At 45.3% G+C, this 21,741-nt stretch overlaps 1 protein-coding gene across 1 annotated transcript in view; it reads left to right on the top strand.

Annotated features, from left to right (window-relative positions):
• LOC120066503 (1-phosphatidylinositol 4,5-bisphosphate phosphodiesterase zeta-1-like) overlaps positions 1-21,741 on the top strand; it is a 48,974-nt gene that overhangs the window by 25,425 nt on the left and 1,808 nt on the right. The window contains 6 exon segments of the mRNA XM_039017917.1: positions 1,639-1,687; positions 1,775-1,903; positions 2,211-2,351; positions 3,077-3,193; positions 3,772-3,944; positions 12,550-12,676. Coding sequence (XP_038873845.1) covers positions 1,639-1,687; positions 1,775-1,903; positions 2,211-2,351; positions 3,077-3,193; positions 3,772-3,944; positions 12,550-12,676 — 736 coding nt within the window.

The following is a 21,741-nucleotide window of genomic DNA, read 5'->3' on the forward strand; positions in this document are numbered from 1 at the left end:
AATCTGTTAAAGTGAGATATGAGACTCCAGCTTCAGGTGAATTGTGGATGGCCAGATTATTCTATCTGCTAAAGTGAGATATGAGACTCCAGCTTCAGGTGAATTGTGGATGGCCAGATTATTCAATCTGTTAAAGTGAGATATGAGACTCCAGCTTCAGGTGAATTGTGGATGGCCAGATTATTCTATCTGCTAAAGTGAGATATGAGACTCCAGCTTCAGGTGAATTGTGGATGGCCAGATTATTCAATCTGTTAAAGTGAGATATGAGACTCCAGCTTCAGGTGAATTGTGGATGGCCAGATTATTCAATCTGTTAAAGTGAGATATGAGACTCCAGCTTCAGGTGAATTGTGGATGGCCAGATTATTCTATCTGCTAAAGTGAGATATGAGACTCCAGCTTCAGGTGAATTGTGGATGGCCAGATTATTCAATCTGTTAAAGTGAGATATGAGACTCCAGCTTCAGGTGAATTGTGGATGGCCAGATTATTCAATCTGTTAAAGTGAGATATGAGACTCCAGCTTCAGGTGAATTGTGGATGGCCAGTTAGTGAGGGAGATATGAGACTCCAGCTTCAGGTGAATTGTGGATGGCCAGATTATTCAATCTGCTAAAGGGAGATATGAGACTCCAGCTTCAGGTGAATTGTGGATGGCCAGATTATTCAATCTGCTAAAGGGAGATATGAGACTCCAGCTTCAGGTGAATTGTGGATGGCCAGATTATTCAATCTGTTAAAGTGAGATATGAGACTCCAGCTTCAGGTGAATTGTGGATGGCCAGATTATTCAATCTGCTAAAGGGAGATATGAGACTCCAGCTTCAGGTGAATTGTGGATGGCCAGTTAGTGAGTGAGATATGAGACTCCAGCTTCAGGTGAATTGTGGATGGCCAGATTATTCAATCTGCTAAAGGGAGATATGAGACTCCAGCTTCAGGTGAATTGTGGATGGCCAGTTAGTGAGTGAGATATGAGACTCCAGCTTCAGGTGAATTGTGGATGGCCAGATTATTCAATCTGTTAAAGTGAGATATGAGACTCCAGCTTCAGGTGAATTGTGGATGGCCAGATTATTCAATCTGCTAAAGGGAGATATGAGACTCCAGCTTCAGGTGAATTGTGGATGGCCAGTTAGTGAGTGAGATATGAGACTCCAGCTTCAGGTGAATTGTGGATGGCCAGATTATTCAATCTGTTAAAGTGAGATATGAGACTCCAGCTTCAGGTGAATTGTGGATGGCCAGATTATTCTATCTGTTAAAGGGAGATATGAGACTCCAGCTTCAGGTGAATTGTGGATGGCCAGTTAGTGAGGGAGATATGAGACTCCAGCTTCAGGTGAATTGTGGATGGCCAGATTATTCAATCTGCTAAAGTGAAATAGACCTGCTTGTTTTTTCTTGTCATACAATGAATGTCCCACACCTTAATATGGTGTTTACTATTTACAATCGGTAGAAAACAAGTCCATTAATTCATTGTCAGCTAAAGAAAGCCACGATAAGGCCATGCGTATCTACGCATGTCACTGGAACCGGAAACGTAAACATTTTCTTTGTGAAACGTTTTCTTGACTGTCTGTTTCCCACTGAGACAGATCAGATATGTGGATTATGTCTCTGGGTTGACAGGAGCTGAAATATAAAATCCTGATTAAGAACAAAAAGCTCAGTCCTCAGTGTGAGCCAGAGACAGAGGACAGGAGGGAGAGAAACTCAGAGGACATGAGAGAGAGAGACTCAGAGGACAGGAGAGAGAGAGACTCAGAGGACAGGAGGGAGAGAAACTCAGAGGGGGAAGACAGTGAGGAAGAGGATGATGATGAGGATGAGGAAGAGGAGCCTAATCTCAAAACAAAGCACCATTCCAAATTGAAACGGTCAGGGAAGAAAGTAAGTCAGGGTTCTTAATGAGGTATGATATCAGGTATTGTACACTGGTATACTAGATTAGAGGACACAGAGAAACTGTTCCTGTACATCTCCCTATAAACACTAGCACTAAAGCACGGTCAGTGAGGTTAGACATATGCGGAGATTGTCCTGTCCCTAACCTAAAATCCTAACTCTAACCCTAGAGCTTAATTTCCACTCCCCAGCTCAACCCTAACCCTAGCCACAACCTTAACCTCTCTCTCTTTCTCTCTCTCTCTCTCTCCCCCCCCCCCCTCCCCCCCCCCCGAAGAGGAAGAAGGCAGCAGTAGTTGCTGAGTCTCTATCTAACCTGGTGGTCTACACCAAGTCAGTGAAGTTCCACAGCTTCAGCCATGCCAGAGAACACCAGCAGTACTATGAGAATAGCTCTCTGGGGGAGAAGAAGGCTCACAAGCTGGTCAAGACCTCAGGTTTTGTACCTTGGAAGACTTACCAAATTAGTGTTTAAAACTGCACATGGGGGGGGGGGGGGGGTATCTAGCAATGTATGAAATGTTGAACACAGGCAGCAGTAAAAACAGGAGTTGAGTGTCTCATATTCATACTGCTAGTGAAAAGGAAAAAAGACTGTTGAGATTGGAATGAAAAGAGACTGTTGAGATTTGAATGAAAAGAGACTGTTGAGATTTGAATGAAAAGAGACTGTTGAGATTTGAATGAAAAGAGACTGTTGAGATTTGAATGAAAAGAGACTGTTGAGATTCGATTTCAAAGCACAATCAGTAAACAGGTCATTGTGCTACGGCGTGGAGATAGAGTGGAGGGGAATGACGCATTGAGAGATGAGTTATGATGGATTTCACTCAACAGCCATTATCAGCCTCTTGTTACTGTAATGGCTCCTTGATGTGATATTTCTTTAAAGCACAAAGCCTACGTATAATGCTGCAAGGACACCCTGTCCCCGAACGAGTAGTACCAATTTAATCAGCCGTTTGTGACAAATGCTTATCCTTCGTCTTCACCGAATCTGATAAGGAGGTCACATGATGACCGTAACTTCTAGTTGATGTGATGCTAATGAAGTTACCGTGTACTTTCCTAGTCTTTCTAGTCTCCTCGTGTCATTTTAGTTCACATAGCAGTCCATCGTATCCAGAGAAACGTACAACAACCACATATTCTCATCTCTCAGCTCCAGATTTCATCCAGCACAACATGGTGTTTATCACCAGGATCTACCCAGCAGGATCTAGAACCATGTCCTCCAACTACAACCCTCAGGGGTTCTGGAATGTGGGCTCACAGCTGGGTAGGTGGACAGAAAAAGTTTTTGAATGAGCTCCATGTTCACACCCAAAACTTCCTGAAATGCCAATCAGAACGCTAATGGTCTTTGGACCGCTTTGGTGTGATCGTTATTTCTTGCCGTGTTTAAATGTGAGAGCTTGGGTGAATGCGATCTTCAATTCATTCATTATGGAAAATAAACTTGACGTTTAATTTGAGAATAGTCAAAAAACATTAAAAAAATAAAATGTTTTTCTGGCACAGACATTCAGTTCATATTCCTTTCATGACATCTTTGTTTCTTTGGTAAGACTGAGATTATGACAACATCATTTTAATTGCTTGAAGGCAGAAGGAGATGAAACCCCTTTGTCATTATATTTGACATCAATAAACAAATCAAACTCTATTCAAAGACCCCTGGCTGTGCTTGGTAATGTTGAACTGTAAGGAAATACATTGAATGTTTAAATTTTTTGTTTTTGTAGTCCAATCCCAGTCTAATCTAGGCTGACGGAGAGCTGGAGAATGTAATCTGTCTGGTCTTGTCTGTGCCCGTGTGGCAATGCTGACATTGTGTCATCTGGACTCTTCTTACAGTGGCTCTCAACTTCCAGTCGTTGGGCCTGCCCATGGACCTGAACAACGGGCGTTTCCAGGACAACGGTGGCTGTGGTTACGTCCTCAAACCCCTCTTCCTCAGAGTCAATCAGTGGGGCTTTAATCCGAACAGTTACCGTCACAACCTGAAGCCAGCACACCTACTGCTGAAGGTACTAGAACTGAGTGATGCAACGATGTGGGGGTGTGAGTGGGGAGGGGGTGTGAGTGGGGAGGGGGTGTGAGTGGGGGGAGGGGGTGTGTGGGGAGGGGAGGGGGTGTGTGGGGAGGGGAGGGGGTGAATGTGGGGGGAGGGGGTGTTGTGTGGGAGGGGGTGTTGTGTGGGAGGAGGTGTGTGGGGAGGGGAGGGGGTGTTTTGTGGGAGGGGGTGAATGTGGGGGGGAGGGGGTGAATGTGGGGGGAGGGGTGTCCATCCTATCTGGAACATTTATCTCTGCCTTTACCTCTAACTTACTGCTTCTTTACCTCTAACTTACTGCTTCTCTACCTCTAACTTACTGCTTCTCTACCTCTAACTTACTGCTTCTCTACCTCTAACTTACTGCTTCTTTACCTCTAACTTACTGCTTCTTTACCTCTAACTTACTGCTTCTTTACCTCTAACTTACTGCTTCTCTACCTCTAACTTACTGCTTCTCTACCTCTAACTTACTGCTTCTTTACCTCTAACTTACTGCTTCTTTACCTCTAACTTACTGCTTCATTACCTCTAACTTACTGCTTTACCTCTAACTTACTGCTTCTCTACCTTTAACTTACTGCTTCTCTACCTCTAACTTACTGCTTCTCCACCTAACTTACTGCTTCATTACCTCTAACTTACTGCTTTACCTCTAACTTACTGCTTCTCTACCTTTAACTTACTGCTTCTCTACCTTTAACTTACTGCTTCTCTACCTCTAACTTACTGCTTCTCTACCTCTAACTTACTGCTTCTCTACCTCTAACTTACTGCTTCTCTACCTCTAACTTACTGCTTCTTTACCTCTAACTTACTGCTTCTTTACCTCTAACTTACTGCTTCTTTACCTCTAACTTACTGCTTCTCTACCTCTAACTTACTGCTTCTCTACCTCTAACTTACTGCTTCTTTACCTCTAACTTACTGCTTCTTTACCTCTAACTTACTGCTTCATTACCTCTAACTTACTGCTTTACCTCTAACTTACTGCTTCTCTACCTTTAACTTACTGCTTCTCTACCTCTAACTTACTGCTTCTCCACCTAACTTACTGCTTCATTACCTCTAACTTACTGCTTTACCTCTAACTTACTGCTTCTCTACCTTTAACTTACTGCTTCTCTACCTCTAACTTACTGCTTCTTTACCTCTAACTTACTGCTTCTCTACCTCTAACTTACTGCTTCTTTACCTCTAACTTACTGCTTCTCTACCTAACACTGCTTATCCACCTAACTTACTGCTTCTTTACCTCTAACTTACTGCTTCTCTACCTCTAACTTACTGCTTCTTTACCTCTAACTTACTGCTTCTTTACCTCTAACTTACTGCTTCTCTAACTTACTGCTTCTCTAACTTACTGCTTCTCTAACTTACTGCTTCTCTAACTTACTGCTTCTGTACCTCTAACTTTTTGGGGTTACGTTACAACATCCACTTCCACAGCAACATAGATAGACTAAAACACATTATCTCTGCGAAGTCAAAGACCAGTTTCAGTTTGTTAGTCATCACGCTCTGGCCGCCCGGTCTACATTAGCACACTCAAGGAGAATACTCTACAGAGTCCAATTAAACGTTGTCCTTTTTGTACTGAATATTTAAACAAGCTGCTCTAGCGCACGAGAAAGAGAGATGCTTGTAGGTTTTATTCAGAAGACACTGTACCATTCTAAATACACTCAAAGGTCAAGCGCAGTGGAATGCATTCCAAATACAAATCAAATCAAAGTTTATTTGTCACGTGCGCCGAATACAACAGGTGTAGTAGACCTTACAGTGAAATGTTTACTTACAGGCTCTAACCAATAGTGCAAAAAAGGTATTAGGTGAACAATAGGTAAGTAAAGAAATAAAAACAACAGTAAAAAGACAGTGAAAAATAACAGTAGAGAGGCTATATACAGTAGCGAGGCTATATACAGTAGCGAGGCTATATACAGTAGAGAGGCTATATACAGTAGAGGCTATATACAGTAGCGAGGCTATATACAGTAGCGAGGCTATATACAGTAGAGAGGCTATATACAGTAGCGAGGCTATATACTGTAGCGAGGCTATATACAGTAGAGAGGCTATATACAGTAGAGAGGCTACATACAGTAGCGAGGCTACATACAAACACCGGTTAGTCGGGCTGATTGAGGTAGTATGTACATGTAGATATGGTTAAAGTGACTATGCATATATGATGAACAGAGAGTAGCAGTAGCGTAAAAGAGGGGTTGGCGGGACACAATGCAAATAGCCCGGTTAGCCAATGTGCGGTGGCACTGGTTGGTCAGGCCAATTGAGGTAGTATGTACATGAATGTATGACTATGCATATATGATAAACAGAGTAGCAGCGTAAAATAGGGGTTGGGGGGGGGGGGGGGGGGGGGGGCACACAATGCAAATAGTCCGGGTAGCCATTTGATTACCTGTTCAGGAGTCTTATGGCTTGGGGGTAAAAACTGTTGAGAAGCCTTTTTGTCCTAGACTTGGCACTCCGGTACCGCTTGCCATGCGGTAGTAGAGAGAACAGTCTATGACTGGGGCGGCTGGGGTCTTTGACAATTTTTAGGGCCTTCCTCTGACACCGCCTGGTGTAGAGGTCCTGGATGGCAGGCAGCTTAGCCACTGTGATGTACTGGGCCGTACGCACTACCCTCTGTAGTGCCTTGCAGTCGGAGGCCGAGCAATTGCCGTATCAGGCAGTGATGCAACCAGTCAGGATGCTCTCGATGTTGCAGCTGTAGAACCTTTTGAGGATCTCAGGAGCCATGCCAAATCTTTTTAGTTTCCTGAGGGGGAATAGGCTTTGTCGTGTCCTCCTCACGACTGTCTTGGTGTGTTTGGACCTTACCTAGTGTCATGATGTTGCCTGCTTGGGTACTGCAAACCCCATCCCCCTCTCCCTGCCTCTCCCTTTCCACCACAACCCATGCGGTGATCACAGAGAGATGTTGTAAATTCCTGAGAATCCCCCCACCACAAACAGTATTAAGAGAGAGGGTAAACTTTCAGGACAAAGGAATTCTCTTCCACCTCACAGAACTTGGGGTACGAACATATTTCATATTCCTGCAAAAGTATGAAAGATCGGTGGACAGTCCAGCTATGAACCGGTCCATTTGTCACCACGTGGGAAACTCATGTGAGACTGTGGGACCACATTACCATACCGCTGTTTATATAATAACCTCAGATATGAGGTTTACATCTGTGTGTTGTATAAAATGAATGAGTGAGTATGATACTGTTTGTATAATTGTGTAATATGATTTTGAACTGTTTAATGAAGGAAAATACAACTCCCTGTTGTATTTGAACTAAATCCAAGGACCGCCCCTGAGCCAGTTGGGTCAGAGACCATGGAACCACCCCTCTCTGCTATCTGAATAAAAGCCAACTTTAAGAAATTACCATTTAGACCATGCTTTTCTCCATTAGGAGGAGAACGAAGGTTAAAGTATCATTGGCGAATCTTTAACCATACCACGTGGTTAAACTCTTAAGACGAATGAGAACAAGTCTTTGATATTGACTACTAGTCTGCAGCTAGGAATTCGGTATCATTGAACGCGAAGAAAGACAACCCCCGAAACATCCATTCTATAACGAATGTGACTCTGAACTCTCCACAATAACACCGAGACAGAAGGAACTCCAACAGAAACTAACTTCACTCCAACGATCAAGACGACACACACACCGAGCGTAACTATATATATATTGATTGCAATTGTTCCCGAATGAGTGAGCGTTCATGTGTAAGGATTAGCATTTCAATTGTTATAATTATGGACTCTGTAGTGAATTCTTAGTCGAACGCCATTTTCCCCTTGTCTAACAGCCGCCATGCCGGTTCAGCCCACTAGGGCATATTGCTCCCATCATTTCATGTAACTATTTTAAGTTTGTTTGTTTGTTTATGCATTTCTGTGAATTAATTAGTTAGTAATAAATAAATGATTTAAGACAATTGATGTATGGATGACTCATAGTGAAGACTGGGTTCGTGCAGATAATCAACGATTTACGACGTTTGGAATGAGACTGACGTGAGGTAGAGTAAATAAATCATTAATTAGAAGACTATTGATCAGATATGAAAATATCTGAAAGGTTATATTGGGAAATTATAACTTTGTAATCTAATAACTTTCCCTGGTGCCCTCGAATTCATAGTTAATTAATTACGTTATTACTCAAGTGATCGCGTAATCCCTAATTACAGGAATCTATGATAAAAACTATAAGTCTTCAATTTAACGATAGCAAAGACACGACACTAGTTTGTTGGTGATGTGGACACCAAGGAACTTGAAGCTTTCAACCTGCTCCACTACAGCCCCGTCAATGAGAATGGGGGCGTGCTCGGTCCTTCTTTCCTGTAGTCCACAATCATCTCCTTAGTCTTGGTTAAGTTGAGGGATAGGTTGTTATTCTGGCACCACCCGGCCAGGTCTCTGACCTCCTCCCTATAGGCTGCCTCGTCGTTGTCGGTGATCAGGCCTACCACTGTTGTGTTGTCTGCAAACTTAATAATGGTGTTTAAGTCGTGCCTGGCCATGCAGTCGTGGGTGAACAGAGAGTACAGGAGGGGACTGAGCACGCACCCATGGGGGGCTCCAGTGTTGAGGATCAGAGTGGCAGATGTGTTGTTACCTACCCTCACCACCTGGGGGCGGCCTGTCAGGAAGTCCAGGATCCAGTTGCAGAGGGAGGTGTTTAGTCCCAGGATCCTTAGCTTAGTGATGAGCTTTGAGGGTACTATGGTGTTGAACGCTGAGCTGTAGTCAATGAATAGCATTCTCACTTAGGTGTTCCTTTTGTCCAGGTGGGAAAGGGCAGTGTGGAGTGCAATAGAGATTGCTTCATCTGTGGATCTGTTTGGGCGGTATGCAAATTGGAGTGAGTCTAGGGTTTCTGGGATAATGGTGTTGATGTGAGCCATTACCAGCTTTTTAAAGCACTTCATGGCTACGGACGTGAGTGCTATGGGTCTGTAGGCATTTAGACAGGTTTTCTTTGTGTTCTTGGGCACAGGGACTATGGTGGTCTGCTTGAAATATGTTGGTATTACAGACTCGGTCAGGGACAGGTCGAAAATGTCAGTGAAGACACCTGCCAGTTGGTCAGCACATGCCCGGAGCACACGTCCTGGTAATCCGTCTGGCCCAACAGCCTTGTGTATGTTGACCTGTTTAAAGGTCTTACTCATGTCGGCTACGGAGAGCGTGATCACACAGTCCTCCAGAACAGCTGATGTTCTCATGCATGCCTCAGTGTTGCTTGCCTCGAAGCGAGCATAGAAGTGATTTAGCTCGTCTGGTAGGCTCGTGTCACTGGGCAGCTCGCGGCTGTGCTTCCCTTTGTAGTCTGTAATAGTTTGCAAGCCCTACCACATAAGACGAGCGTCGGAGCCGGTGTAGTATGATTCAATCTTTGCCCTGTATTGATGCCTTGCCTGTTTGATGGTTCGTCGCAGGGCATAGCAGGATTTCTTATAAGCTACCTTGAAAGCGGCAGCTCTACACTTTAGCTCAGTGCGAATGTTGCCTGTAATCAATGGCTTCTGGTTGGGGTATGTACGTACAGTCACTGTGGGGATGACGTATTCGATGCACTTATTGATAAAGCCAGTGACTGATGTGGTGTACTCCTCAATGCCATCGGAAGAATCCCGGAACATGTTCCAGTCTGTGATAGCAAAGCAGTCCTGTAGTTTAGCATCTGCTTCATCTGACCACTTTAGTCACTGGTGCTTCCTGCTTTAATTTTTGCGTGTAAGCAGGAATCAGGAGGATAGAGTTGTGGTCGGATTTACCAAATGGAGGGCGAGGGAGAGCTTTGTACACGTCTCTGTGTGTGGAGTACAGGTGATCTAGAATTTTTTTCCCTCTGGTTGCACATTTAACATGTTGATAGAAATTAGGTAGAACTGATTTAAGTTTCCCTGCATTAAAGTCTCCGGCCATTAGGAGCGCCGCCTCTGGGTGAGCGGTTTCCTGTTTGCTTATTTCCTTACACAGCTGACTGAGTGCGGTCTTAGTGCCAGCATCTGTCTGTGGTGGTAAATAAACAGCCACGAAAAGTATAGCTGAAAACTCTCTGGGCAAATCGATATGTAAACAAGCTGCATCAGTGCACGAGAAAGAGAGATGCTTGTGGGTTTTATTCAGAAGACACTGTTCCATTCCAAATACACTCAAAGGTCAAGCGCAGTGGAATGCATTCCAAATACACTCAAAGGTCAAGCGCAGTGGAATGCATTTTGTTTTGAATTCTCAAAGTATTTTAATTCCCAGTTTATGTGTAGAGGTCTAAGGAGCAACATGCATATTTATAAACTTGGTAGTTTGCGTCCTGGATGTTGATTGGCTGAAAGCTGTGGTATATTTAAGCAATAAGGCACGTGTGGTATATGGCCAATATACCACTGCTAAAGGCTGTTCTTATGCACAACGCAATGCAGAGTGCCTGGAAACAGCCCTTAGCTGTGGTATATTGCCAATATATCACAGACCCCCCCGTGCCTTATTGCAATTATAAACTGGTTACCAACGTAATTAGAGCAGCAAAAATAAATGTTTTGTCATACCCGTGGTATACAGTCTGATATACCACGGCTGTCAGCCAATCAGCATTCAGGGCTCGAACCACCCAGTTTATAACAGACAATATCCCACGGGTATGACGTAGAATGACCTGTTTACTGCTCTAATTACGTTGGTAACCAGTTTATAATAGCAATAAGGCACCTCTGGGGTTTGTGGTATAAGGCCAATTAAACACAGCTAAGAGCTGTATCCAGGCACTCTGCATTGCGTTGTGCGTAAGAACAGCCTTTAGCCGTGCTATATTAGCCATACGCCACACCCCCCCGGGCCTTATTGCTTCAGTAGACTAAATTAGACTCCCCCTGCGCATGAAAAATACATGTCATCTCTTATCAGAGGAAACAAAAGCACCTTTATGTATCAACAACATCATCCTTCTGGTCTGTCACTCCACTCCAGGGAAAGCCTTCTAGAAAGCCTCCTGCAGAGCTTTCAAGTCCAGTGGAATCAGATTTATAAATAGAATATGTTCACTTATAAATAGGGATGCTGCTGTATTGAATAATTCAACTAGAAGAGGTAAGAAAAAAACGTTGCTTACTTTTCAACTCTTATGGATCTATTTTTTCATACTGTTTTTACCAATCTATTTCTTAACAATCGGTTTCCTTGAGCAGGAGAATGGACTTTACTGACCCAATCTGAGTGAGTTTTGGGATTCTGTATAATTACCATAAACCCCCCCCCCCAATAAACCCATAGTCATGCATAGTTCCACTTTACCCTAAATCAATGAGTCATGGGTCAGTCCATCACACAGTGATTTAACTGATGTACAGTCCCACACATGTTCCACTAGCCTGGTAATTACCGGACTGATGATCAAACCTCACAATACCTATGGCATCACTATGAGGCAGTTGGGGGGGGGGGGGGGGGTCATTGACTTCCCATTTCCTGAGTGAGGCGGATCCATCGGTGCCAGGCAGGCATATCCAGATAACTGCACGCAGGTTTGTCTTTGATCAGGGTTGGGCATAGGGACGACAGAAGGTGGAGAGAGCGGACTACAGATAAGCCTGCCAGACTGGTGTAATTAAACTTCTACTTCCCTCCTCCCTTCCTCCCTCCCTCCCTCGGTTCTCTCCCCCATACCCACTCCTAGTGCTGATGTATCCCTGGCCCCAGGCCCCGAGGCAGGCAGAAGAATACACGCCCCATCCGATTGGAACATTTACATCCTCATTGAAAAGCAATGAGAAAAAATTTTGAATTTTGAATTCAGGAAGGAAACTGAAATTCCAATGTCTGTCTGTCTACCACCTGTCTGTCTGTCTGTCTGTCTGTCTGTCTGTCTGTCTGTCTGTCTGTCTGTCTGTCTGTCTGTCTGTCTGTCTGTCTGTCTGTCTGTCTGCCTGCCTGCCTGCCTGTCTACCACACGGCTGTCTGTCTGTCTACCACCTGTCTGTCTGTCTGTTTACCACCTGCCTGTCTACCACCTGTCTGTCTGTCTGTCTACCACCTGTCTGTCTGTCTGTCTGTTTACCACCTGCCTGTCTACCACGTCTGTCTGTCTGTGTCTGTCTACCACCTGTCTGTCTGTCTGTCTGTCTGTCTGTCTGTCTAACACATGTCTGTCCTGTCTATCTACCAACTGTCTACCAACTGTCTGTCTGTCTACCACCTGTCTGTCTGTCTACCACATGTCTGTCTGTCTACCACATGTCTGTCTGTCTACCACCTGTCTACCAACTGTCTGTCTGTCTGTCTACCACCTGTCTACCAACTGTCTGTCTGTCTGTCTGTCTGTCTGTCTGTCTGTCTGTCTGTCTGTATGTCTACCACCTGTCTGTCTTACACCATGGCATGCTGGGTTCAACCGTCTCTGGGGTCACAGAGACAGCAATAATGTCAGGTGCTCAGAGGGAAAAACACTAACAGCTCCTGTCCCTCTGTCTCTGTCTCTGTCTCTCTGTCCCCCTGTCTCTGTCCCTCTGTCCCTGTCTCGATCTCTGTCTCTTGTGTGAAGGTTATCAGTGGCTCCAACCTGCCTGTCCCGCGGAGCGGCAAGGCCCTGGACCCCTTCGTACGCGTGGAGATCCACAGTGTCCACTCAGACTCCTGCAGGAGACACACAGACACTGTCAGACACAACTGTGAGTTCTCCAAGCGACTGGCCCACGGATTCAATATGATCACCCCTTTTTCCATCTATGCACCTTTTTAGAGGCAATGTTTCCTTGTTCGTAGAGACCGCACTCACGGTAAACGTTGCATAAGTCAGATCAATCGGAAATTACCTTTAAAATGTCAATTGCGCTATGACGCGGATCTCCCGCGGTCCGGATTGAATCTACTTAATGGTAACCGAGCAACTGTGTGTGCTGAAGCATAGATAGAGACGAGTACACATGAGAGGCACCGCGACTCAGACGTGGTTAGATTGGAGTGTGAGTGAGTCCTGTTACAAAGAGGCATGAACAAACATGACGGTGAAGCAAACAAAACTAGAGTATGTGAAGGAACCTTTGACAGTCAAGGTCTGGAAATAGACAGTCAATGTCTGGATATAGACAGTCAAAGTCTGGAAATAGACAGTCAATGTCTGGAAATAGACAGTCAATGATGTCTGGAAATAGACAGTCAATGTCGGGGAAAGACAGTCAATGTCTGGAAAAGGCAGTCGGTGTCTGGAAATAGACAGTCAATGTCTTGAAAAAGACAGTCAATGTCTGGATATAGACAGTCAATGATGTCTGGAAATAGACAGTCAATGTCGGGGAAAGACAGTCAATGTCGGGAATAGACAGTCAATGTCGGGAATAGACAGTCAATGTCTGGATATAGACAGTCAATGATGTCTGGAAATAGACAGTCAATTTACATTTACATTTAAGTCATTTAGCAGACGCTCTTATCCAGAGCGACTTACAAATTGGAAAGTTCATACATATTCATCCTGGTCCCCCCGTGGGAAATGAACCCACAACCCTGGCGTTGCAAGCGCCATGCTCTACCAACTGAGCCACACGGGACCACCAGTCAATGTCGGGGAAAGACAGTCAATGTCGGGAATAGACAGTCAATGTCTGGAAAAGATAGTCAATGTCTGGGGAAAAGACAGTCAATGTCTGGGGAAAAGACAGTTAATGTCTGGAAGAAAAAACGGGCTCACCCTACACAGTCTCAGAGTGATACAGTGTACAGAGGAGCAGACTAGCTGTGATCTCAGAGTGATACAGTGTACAGAGGAGCAGACTAGCTGTGATCTCAGAGTGATACAGTGTACAAAGGAGCAGACTAGCTGTGATCTCAGAGTACTGTTTTAATCTACAGTCAGAACTCATACTCATAGAGACCAGTCTCCTGCCCTAGGAAACCACTTTATACAACTTTAATTCTTCTCCCCGTGAATCCAATTCCCGGGCCGACAGCTCTTGGGCTTCCGAGGGTGAAATGTGCTGATGAGCTAGCCTCTTCAAAAGGCACAGTGTGTGTCCCAAAGTGCACTCTTTCCCCTATGTAGTCCACTACTTTTGACCAGGGTCCAGGTAGTGCACTTTAGGCTATAGGGTGTGATTTGAGATGCACCCTGTCTGGTTTGCCTTTAGAGGAGTAGAGGGCTCATCCTTTAACTACAGTAGGCTACACTAGGCCTCAGAAAGAACACAGAGGACAGAGAGACACTAGACCTCAGCAAGACCACAGAGGACAGAGAGACACGAGACCTCAGAAAGAACACAGAGGACAGAGAGACACGAGACCTCAGAAAGAACACAGAGGGATGAGATATTCTTACTATGTACTACATACTCAACCACATACATTATATCAGACAGGGTCCACTCACTAGAGAGGAGAGAGGACAGGCTGCACTCACTAGAGAGGAGAGAGGACAGGCTGCACTCACTAGAGAGGAGAGAGGACAGGCTGCACTCACTAGAGAGGAGAGAGGACAGGCTGTACTCAGTAGAGAGGAGAGAAGACAGGCTGTACTCACTAGAGAGGAGAGAGGACAGGCTGCACTCACTAGAGAGGAGAGAGGACAGGCTGCACTCACTAGAGAGGAGAGAGGACAGGCTGCACTCACTAGAGAGGAGAGAGGACAGGCTGCACTCACTAGAGAGGAGAGAGGACAGGCTGCACTCACTAGAGAGGAGAGAGGACAGGCTGTACTCACTAGAGAGGAGAGAGGACAGGCTGTACTCACTAGAGAGGAGAGAGGACAGGCTGCACTCACTAGAGAGGAGAGAGGACAGGCTGCACTCACTAGAGAGGAGAGAGGACAGGCTGCACTCACTAGAGAGGAGAGAGGACAGGCTACACTCACTAGAGAGGAGAGAGGACAGGCTACACTCACTAGAGAGGAGAGAGGACAGGCTACACTCACTAGAGAGGAGAGAGGACAGGCTACACTCACTAGAGAGGAGAGAGGACAGGCTGTACTCACTAGAGAGGAGAGAGGACAGGCTGTACTCACTAGAGAGGAGAGAGGACAGGCTGTACTCACTAGAGAGGAGAGAGGACAGGCTGTACTCACTAGAGAGGAGAGAGGACAGGCTGTACTCACTAGAGAGGAGAGAGGACAGGCTACACTCACTAGAGAGGAGAGAGGACAGGCTGTACTCACTAGAGAGGAGAGAGGACAGGCTGTACTCACTAGAGAGGAGAGAGGACAGGCTGTACTCACTAGAGAGGAGAGAGGACAGGCTGTACTCACTAGAGAGGAGAGAGGACAGGCTGTACTCACTAGAGAGGAGAGAGGACAGGCTGTACTCACTAGAGAGGAGAGAGGACAGGCTGTACTCACTAGAGAGGAGAGAGGACAGGCTGCACTCACTAGAGAGGAGAGAGGACAGGCTGTACTCACTAGAGAGGAGAGAGGACAGGCTACACTCACTAGAGAGGAGAGAGGACAGGCTGCACTCACTAGAGAGGAGAGAGGACAGGCTGCACTCACTAGAGAGGAGAGAGGACAGGCTGTACTCAGTAGAGAGGAGAGAGGACAGGCTGTACTCACTAGAGAGGAGAGAGGACAGGCTGTACTCACTAGAGAGGAGAGAGGACAGGCTGCACTCACTAGAGAGGAGAGAGGACAGGCTGTACTCACTAGAGAGGAGAGAGGACAGGCTACACTCACTAGAGAGGAGAGAGGACAGGCTGTACTCACTAGAGAGGAGAGAGGACAGGCTGTACTCACTAGAGAGGAGAGAGGACAGGCTGTACTCACTAGAGAGGAGAGAGGACAGGCTGTACTCACTAGAGAGGAGAGAGGACAGGCTGTACTCACTAGAGAGGAGAGAGGACAGGCTGCACTCACTAGAGAGGAGAGAGGACAGGCTGCACTCACTAGAGAGGAGAGAGGACAGGCTACACTCACTAGAGAGGAGAGAGGACAGGCTACACTCACTAGAGAGGAGAGAGGACAGGCTACACTCACTAGAGAGGAGAGAGGACAGGCTGTACTCACTAGAGAGGAGAGAGGACAGGCTGTACTCACTAGAGAGGAGAGAGGACAGGCTGTACTCACTAGAGAGGAGAGAGGACAGGCTGTACTCACTAGAGAGGAGAGAGGACAGGCTGTACTCACTAGAGAGGAGAGAGGACAGGCTACACTCACTAGAGAGGAGAGAGGACAGGCTGTACTCACTAGAGAGGACAGGCTGTACTCACTAGAGAGGAGAGAGGACAGGCTGTACTCACTAGAGAGGAGAGAGGACAGGCTGTACTCACTAGAGAGGAGAGAGGACAGGCTGTACTCACTAGAGAGGAGAGAGGACAGGCTGTACTCACTAGAGAGGAGAGAGGACAGGCTGTACTCACTAGAGAGGAGAGAGGACAGGCTGCACTCACTAGAGAGGAGAGAGGACAGGCTGCACTCACTAGAGAGGAGAGAGGACAGGCTGTACTCACTAGAGAGGAGAGAGGACAGGCTACACTCACTAGAGAGGAGAGAGGACAGGCTGTACTCACTAGAGAGGAGAGATGACAGGCTACACTCACTAGGGAGGAGAGAGGACAGGCTGCACTCACTAGAGAGGAGAGATGACAGGCTGTACTCACTAGAGAGGAGAGAGGACAGGCTGTACTCACTAGAGGAGAGAGGACAGGCTGCACTCACTAAAGAGGAGAGGACAGGCTGCACTCACTAGAGAGGAGAGAGGACAGGCTGTACTCACTAGAGAGGAGAGATGACAGGCTACACTCACTAGAGAGGAGAGAGGACAGGCTGCACTCACTAGAGAGGAGAGAGGACAGGCTGCACTCACTAGAGAGGAGAGAGGACAGGCTGTACTCACTAGAGAGGAGAGAGGAATGGCTGTACTCACTAGAGAGGAGAGAGGACAGGCTGTACTCACTAGAGAGGAGAGAGGACAGGCTACACTCACTAGAGAGGGGCCAGACAAGGAGAGCACACTAGGCGTATACACTATACCTACAATACAGTAATGACATTTGTGACTTCGATTTTTGCTACTTGAGACTATATAACAAGTTGTATTTGCATATTCAAGTATATCACGTATACACAGGTCAATGTGGACCATTTCAATAACAACTTGCGTAGCATTTCCATAATTTGAAGTCTGGGTGTACAATAACACATGTTTCTGTCTGTTTTAAAAACATCAATTAGAAAACAAACACAGGACATGTCTCATTCATCCTCCTCTGTCTGCTTTCAACTGCCCTCAGCAATACTGAACTCATCAACAGAGTGTGAAAGATGCAACTCAAGAGGCTAATTGTTTCTTGATAGCATCTGATATAGTAGCACCCTACTCAGTGCACTGCTTTGACCAGGGCCCACATAGAGCTCTGGTCTAAAGTAGTGCACTATATAGGGGATAGGGTTCTATAAGGGCTCTGGTCTAATGTAGTGCACTATATAGGGAATAGGATTCTATAGGGCTCTGGTCTAAAGTAGTGCACTATATAGGGAATAGGATTCTATATGTGCTCCCGCACATTGGCTAACCGGGCTATTTGTATTGTGTCCCGCCACCCGCTAACCCCTCTTTACGCTACTGCTACTCTCTGTTCATCATATATGCAAAGTCACTTTAACGATACCTACATGTACATACTACCTCAATCAGCCTGACTAACCGGTGTCTGTATATAGCCTCGCTACAGTATATAGCCTCGCTACTGTATATAGCCTCGCTACTGTATATAGCCTCCCTACTGTATATAGCCTCTCTACTGTATATAGCCTCTCTGTTATAGCCTCCCTACTGTATATAGCCTCGCTACTGTATATAGCCTCGCTACTGTATATAGCCTCTCTACTGTATATAGCCTCACTACTGTATATAGCCTCCCTACTGTATATAGCCTCGCTACTGTATATAGCCTCGCTACTGTATATAGCCTCCCTACTGTATATAGCCTCGCTACTGTATATAGCCTCGCTACTGTATATAGCCTCTCTACTGTATATAGCCTCCCTACTGTATATAGCCTCGCTACTGTATATAGCCTCGCTACTGTATATAGCCTCGCTACTGTATATAGCCTCCCTACTGTATATAGCCTCCCTACTGTATATAGCCTCGCTACTGTATATAACCTCGCTACTGTATATAGCCTCGCTACTGTATATAGCCTCGCTACTGTATATAGCCTCCCTACTGTATATAGCCTCGCTACTGTATATAGCCTCGCTACTGTATATAGCCTCGCTACTGTATATAGCCTCGCTACTGTATATAGCCTCGCTACTGTATATAGTCTCTACTGTATATAGCCTCGCTACTGTATATAGTCTCTACTGTATATAGCCTCCCTACTGTATATAGCCTCCCTACTGTATATAGCCTCGCTACTGTATATAGCCTCCCTACTGTATATAGCCTCGCTACTGTATATAGTCTCTACTGTATATAGCCTCGCTACTGTATATAACCTCGCTACTGTATATAGCCTCCCTACTGTATATAGCCTCGCTACTGTATATAGTCTCTACTGTATATAGCCTCGCTACTGTATATAGCCTCGCTACTGTATATAGTCTCTACTGTATATAGCCTCGCTACTGTATATAACCTCGCTACTGTATATAGCCTCGCTACTGTATATAGCCTCGCTACTGTATATAGCCTCCCTACTGTATATAGCCTCGCTACTGTATATAGCCTCGCTACTGTATATAGCCTCGCTACTGTATATAGCCTCGCTACTGTATATAGCCTCGCTACTGTATATAGTCTCTACTGTATATAGCCTCGCTACAGTATATAGCCTCGCTACTGTATATAGCCTCTCAACTGTATATAGCCTCCCTACTGTATATAGCCTCTCTACTGTATATAGCCTCTCTACTGTATATAGCCTCACTACTGTATATAGCCTCTCTACTGTATATAGCCTCTCTACTGTATATAGCCTCTCTACTGTATATAGCCTCTCTGTTATAGCCTCCCTACTGTATATAGCCTCGCTACTGTATATAGCCTCTCTACTGTATATAGCCTCACTACTGTATATAGCCTCACTACTGTATATAGCCTCGCTACTGTATATAGCCTCCCTACTGTATATAGCCTCCCTACTGTATATAGCCTCGCTACTGTATATAGCCTCGCTACTGTATATAGCCTCGCTACTGTATATAGCCTCCCTACTGTATATAGCCTCGCTACTGTATATAGCCTCGCTACTGTATATAGCCTCGCTACTGTTATAGCCTCGCTACTGTATATAGCCTCGCTACTGTATATAGCCTCGCTACTGTATATAGTCTCTACTGTATATAGCCTCGCTACTGTATATAGCCTCTCTGTTATAGCCTCGCTACTGTATATAGCATCGCTACTGTATATAGCCTCGCTACTGTATATAGCCTCGCTACTGTATATAGCCTCCCTACTGTATATAGCCTCCCTACTGTATATAGCCTCCCTACTGTATATAGCCTCGCTACTGTATATAGCCTCGCTACTGTATATAGCCTCGCTACTGTTATAGCCTCGCTACTGTATATAGCCTCGCTACTGTTATAGCCTCGCTACTGTATATAGCCTCGCTACTGTATATAGTCTCTACTGTATATAGCCTCGCTACTGTATATAGCCTCTCTGTTATAGCCTCACTACTGTATATAGCATCGCTACTGTATATAGCCTCTACTGTATATAGCATCGCTACTGTATATAGCCTCGCTACTGTATATAGCCTCTCTACTGTATATAGCCTCACTACTGTATATAGCCTCACTACTGTATATAGCGTCGCTACTGTATATAGCCTCACTACTGTATACATCCTCACTACTGTACATAGCCTCTATTGTTATAGCCTCACTACTGTATATAGCCGCACTACTGTATATAGCCGCACTACTGTATATAGCCTCACTACTGTATATAGCCTCACTACTGTATATAGCCTCACTACTGTACACATCCTCGCTACTGTACATAGCCTCTCTATTGTTATAGCCTCTCTACTGTATATAGCCTCACTACTGTATACATCCTCTACTGTATATAGCCTCGCTACTGTATATAGCCTCGCTACTGTATATAGCCTCTCTACTGTATATAGCCTCTCTACTGTATATAGCCTCTCTACTGTATATAGCCTCTACTGTATATAGCCTCTACTGTATATAGCCTCTCTACTGTATATAGCCTCGCTACTGTATATAGCCTCGCTACTGTATATAGCCTCCCTACTGTATATAGCCTCGCTACTGTATATAGCCTCGCTACTGTATATAGCCTCGCTACTGTATATAGCCTCGCTACTGTATATAGCCTCGCTACTGTTATAGCCTCGCTACTGTATATAGCCTCGCTACTGTATATAGCCTCGCTACTGTATATAGTCTCTACTGTATATAGCCTCTCTGTTATAGCCTCACTACTGTATATAGCCTCGCTACTGTATATAGCCTCCCTACTGTATATAGCCTCCCTACTGTATATAGCCTCCCTACTGTATATAGCCTCGCTACTGTATATAGCCTCGCTACTGTATATAGCCTCGCTACTGTATATAGCCTCCCTACTGTATATAGCCTCCCTACTGTATATAGCCTCCCTACTGTATATAGCCTCGCTACTGTATATAGCCTCGCTACTGTATATAGCCTCGCTACTGTTATAGCCTCGCTACTGTTATAGCCTCGCTACTGTATATAGCCTCGCTACTGTATATAGCCTCGCTACTGTATATAGCCTCCCTACTGTATATAGCCTCGCTACTGTATATAGCCTCGCTACTGTATATAGCCTCGCTACTGTATATAGCCTCCCTACTGTATATAGCCTCCCTACTGTATATAGCCTCCCTACTGTATATAGCCTCGCTACTGTATATAGCCTCGCTACTGTATATAGCCTCGCTACTGTTATAGCCTCGCTACTGTATATAGCCTCGCTACTGTATATAGCCTCGCTACTGTATATAGCCTCGCTACTGTATATAGTCTCTACTGTATATAGCCTCGCTACTGTATATAGCCTCTCTGTTATAGCCTCGCTACTGTATATAGCATCGCTACTGTATATAGCCTCTACTGTATATAGCATCGCTACTGTATATAGCCTCGCTACTGTATATAGCCTCGCTACTGTATATAGCCTCTACTGTATATAGCCTCACTACTGTATATAGCCTCACTACTGTATATAGCCTCGCTACTGTATATAGCCTCACTACTGTATACATCCTCACTACTGTACACATCCTCTCTACTGTACATAGCCTCTATTGTTATAGCCTCACTACTGTATATAGCCTCACTACTGTATATAGCCTCACTACTGTATATAGCCGCACTACTGTATATAGCCTCACTACTGTATATAGCCTCACTACTGTATATAGCCTCACTACTGTATATAGCCTCACTACTGTACACATCCTCGCTACTGTACATAGCCTCTCTATTGTTATAGCCTCTACTGTATATAGCCTCACTACTGTATACATCCTCTACTGTATATAGCCTCGCTACTGTATATAGCCTCGCTACTGTATATAGCCTCGCTACTGTATATAGCCTCTCTACTGTATATAGCCTCTCTACTGTATATAGCCTCTCTACTGTATATAGCCTCTCTACTGTATATAGCTGACAGGGGGGGATAGATGACAGGGAGGGGGATAGATGACAGGGGGGAGAGATAGATGACAGGGGGGAGAGATAGATGACAGGGGGGAGAGATAGATGACAGGGGGGAGAGATAGATGACAGGGGGAGGGGAGATAG

The sequence above is a fragment of the Salvelinus namaycush genome, chromosome 21, assembly GCF_016432855.1.
Source record: "Salvelinus namaycush isolate Seneca chromosome 21, SaNama_1.0, whole genome shotgun sequence".
Lineage (NCBI taxonomy): Eukaryota > Metazoa > Chordata > Actinopteri > Salmoniformes > Salmonidae > Salvelinus > Salvelinus namaycush.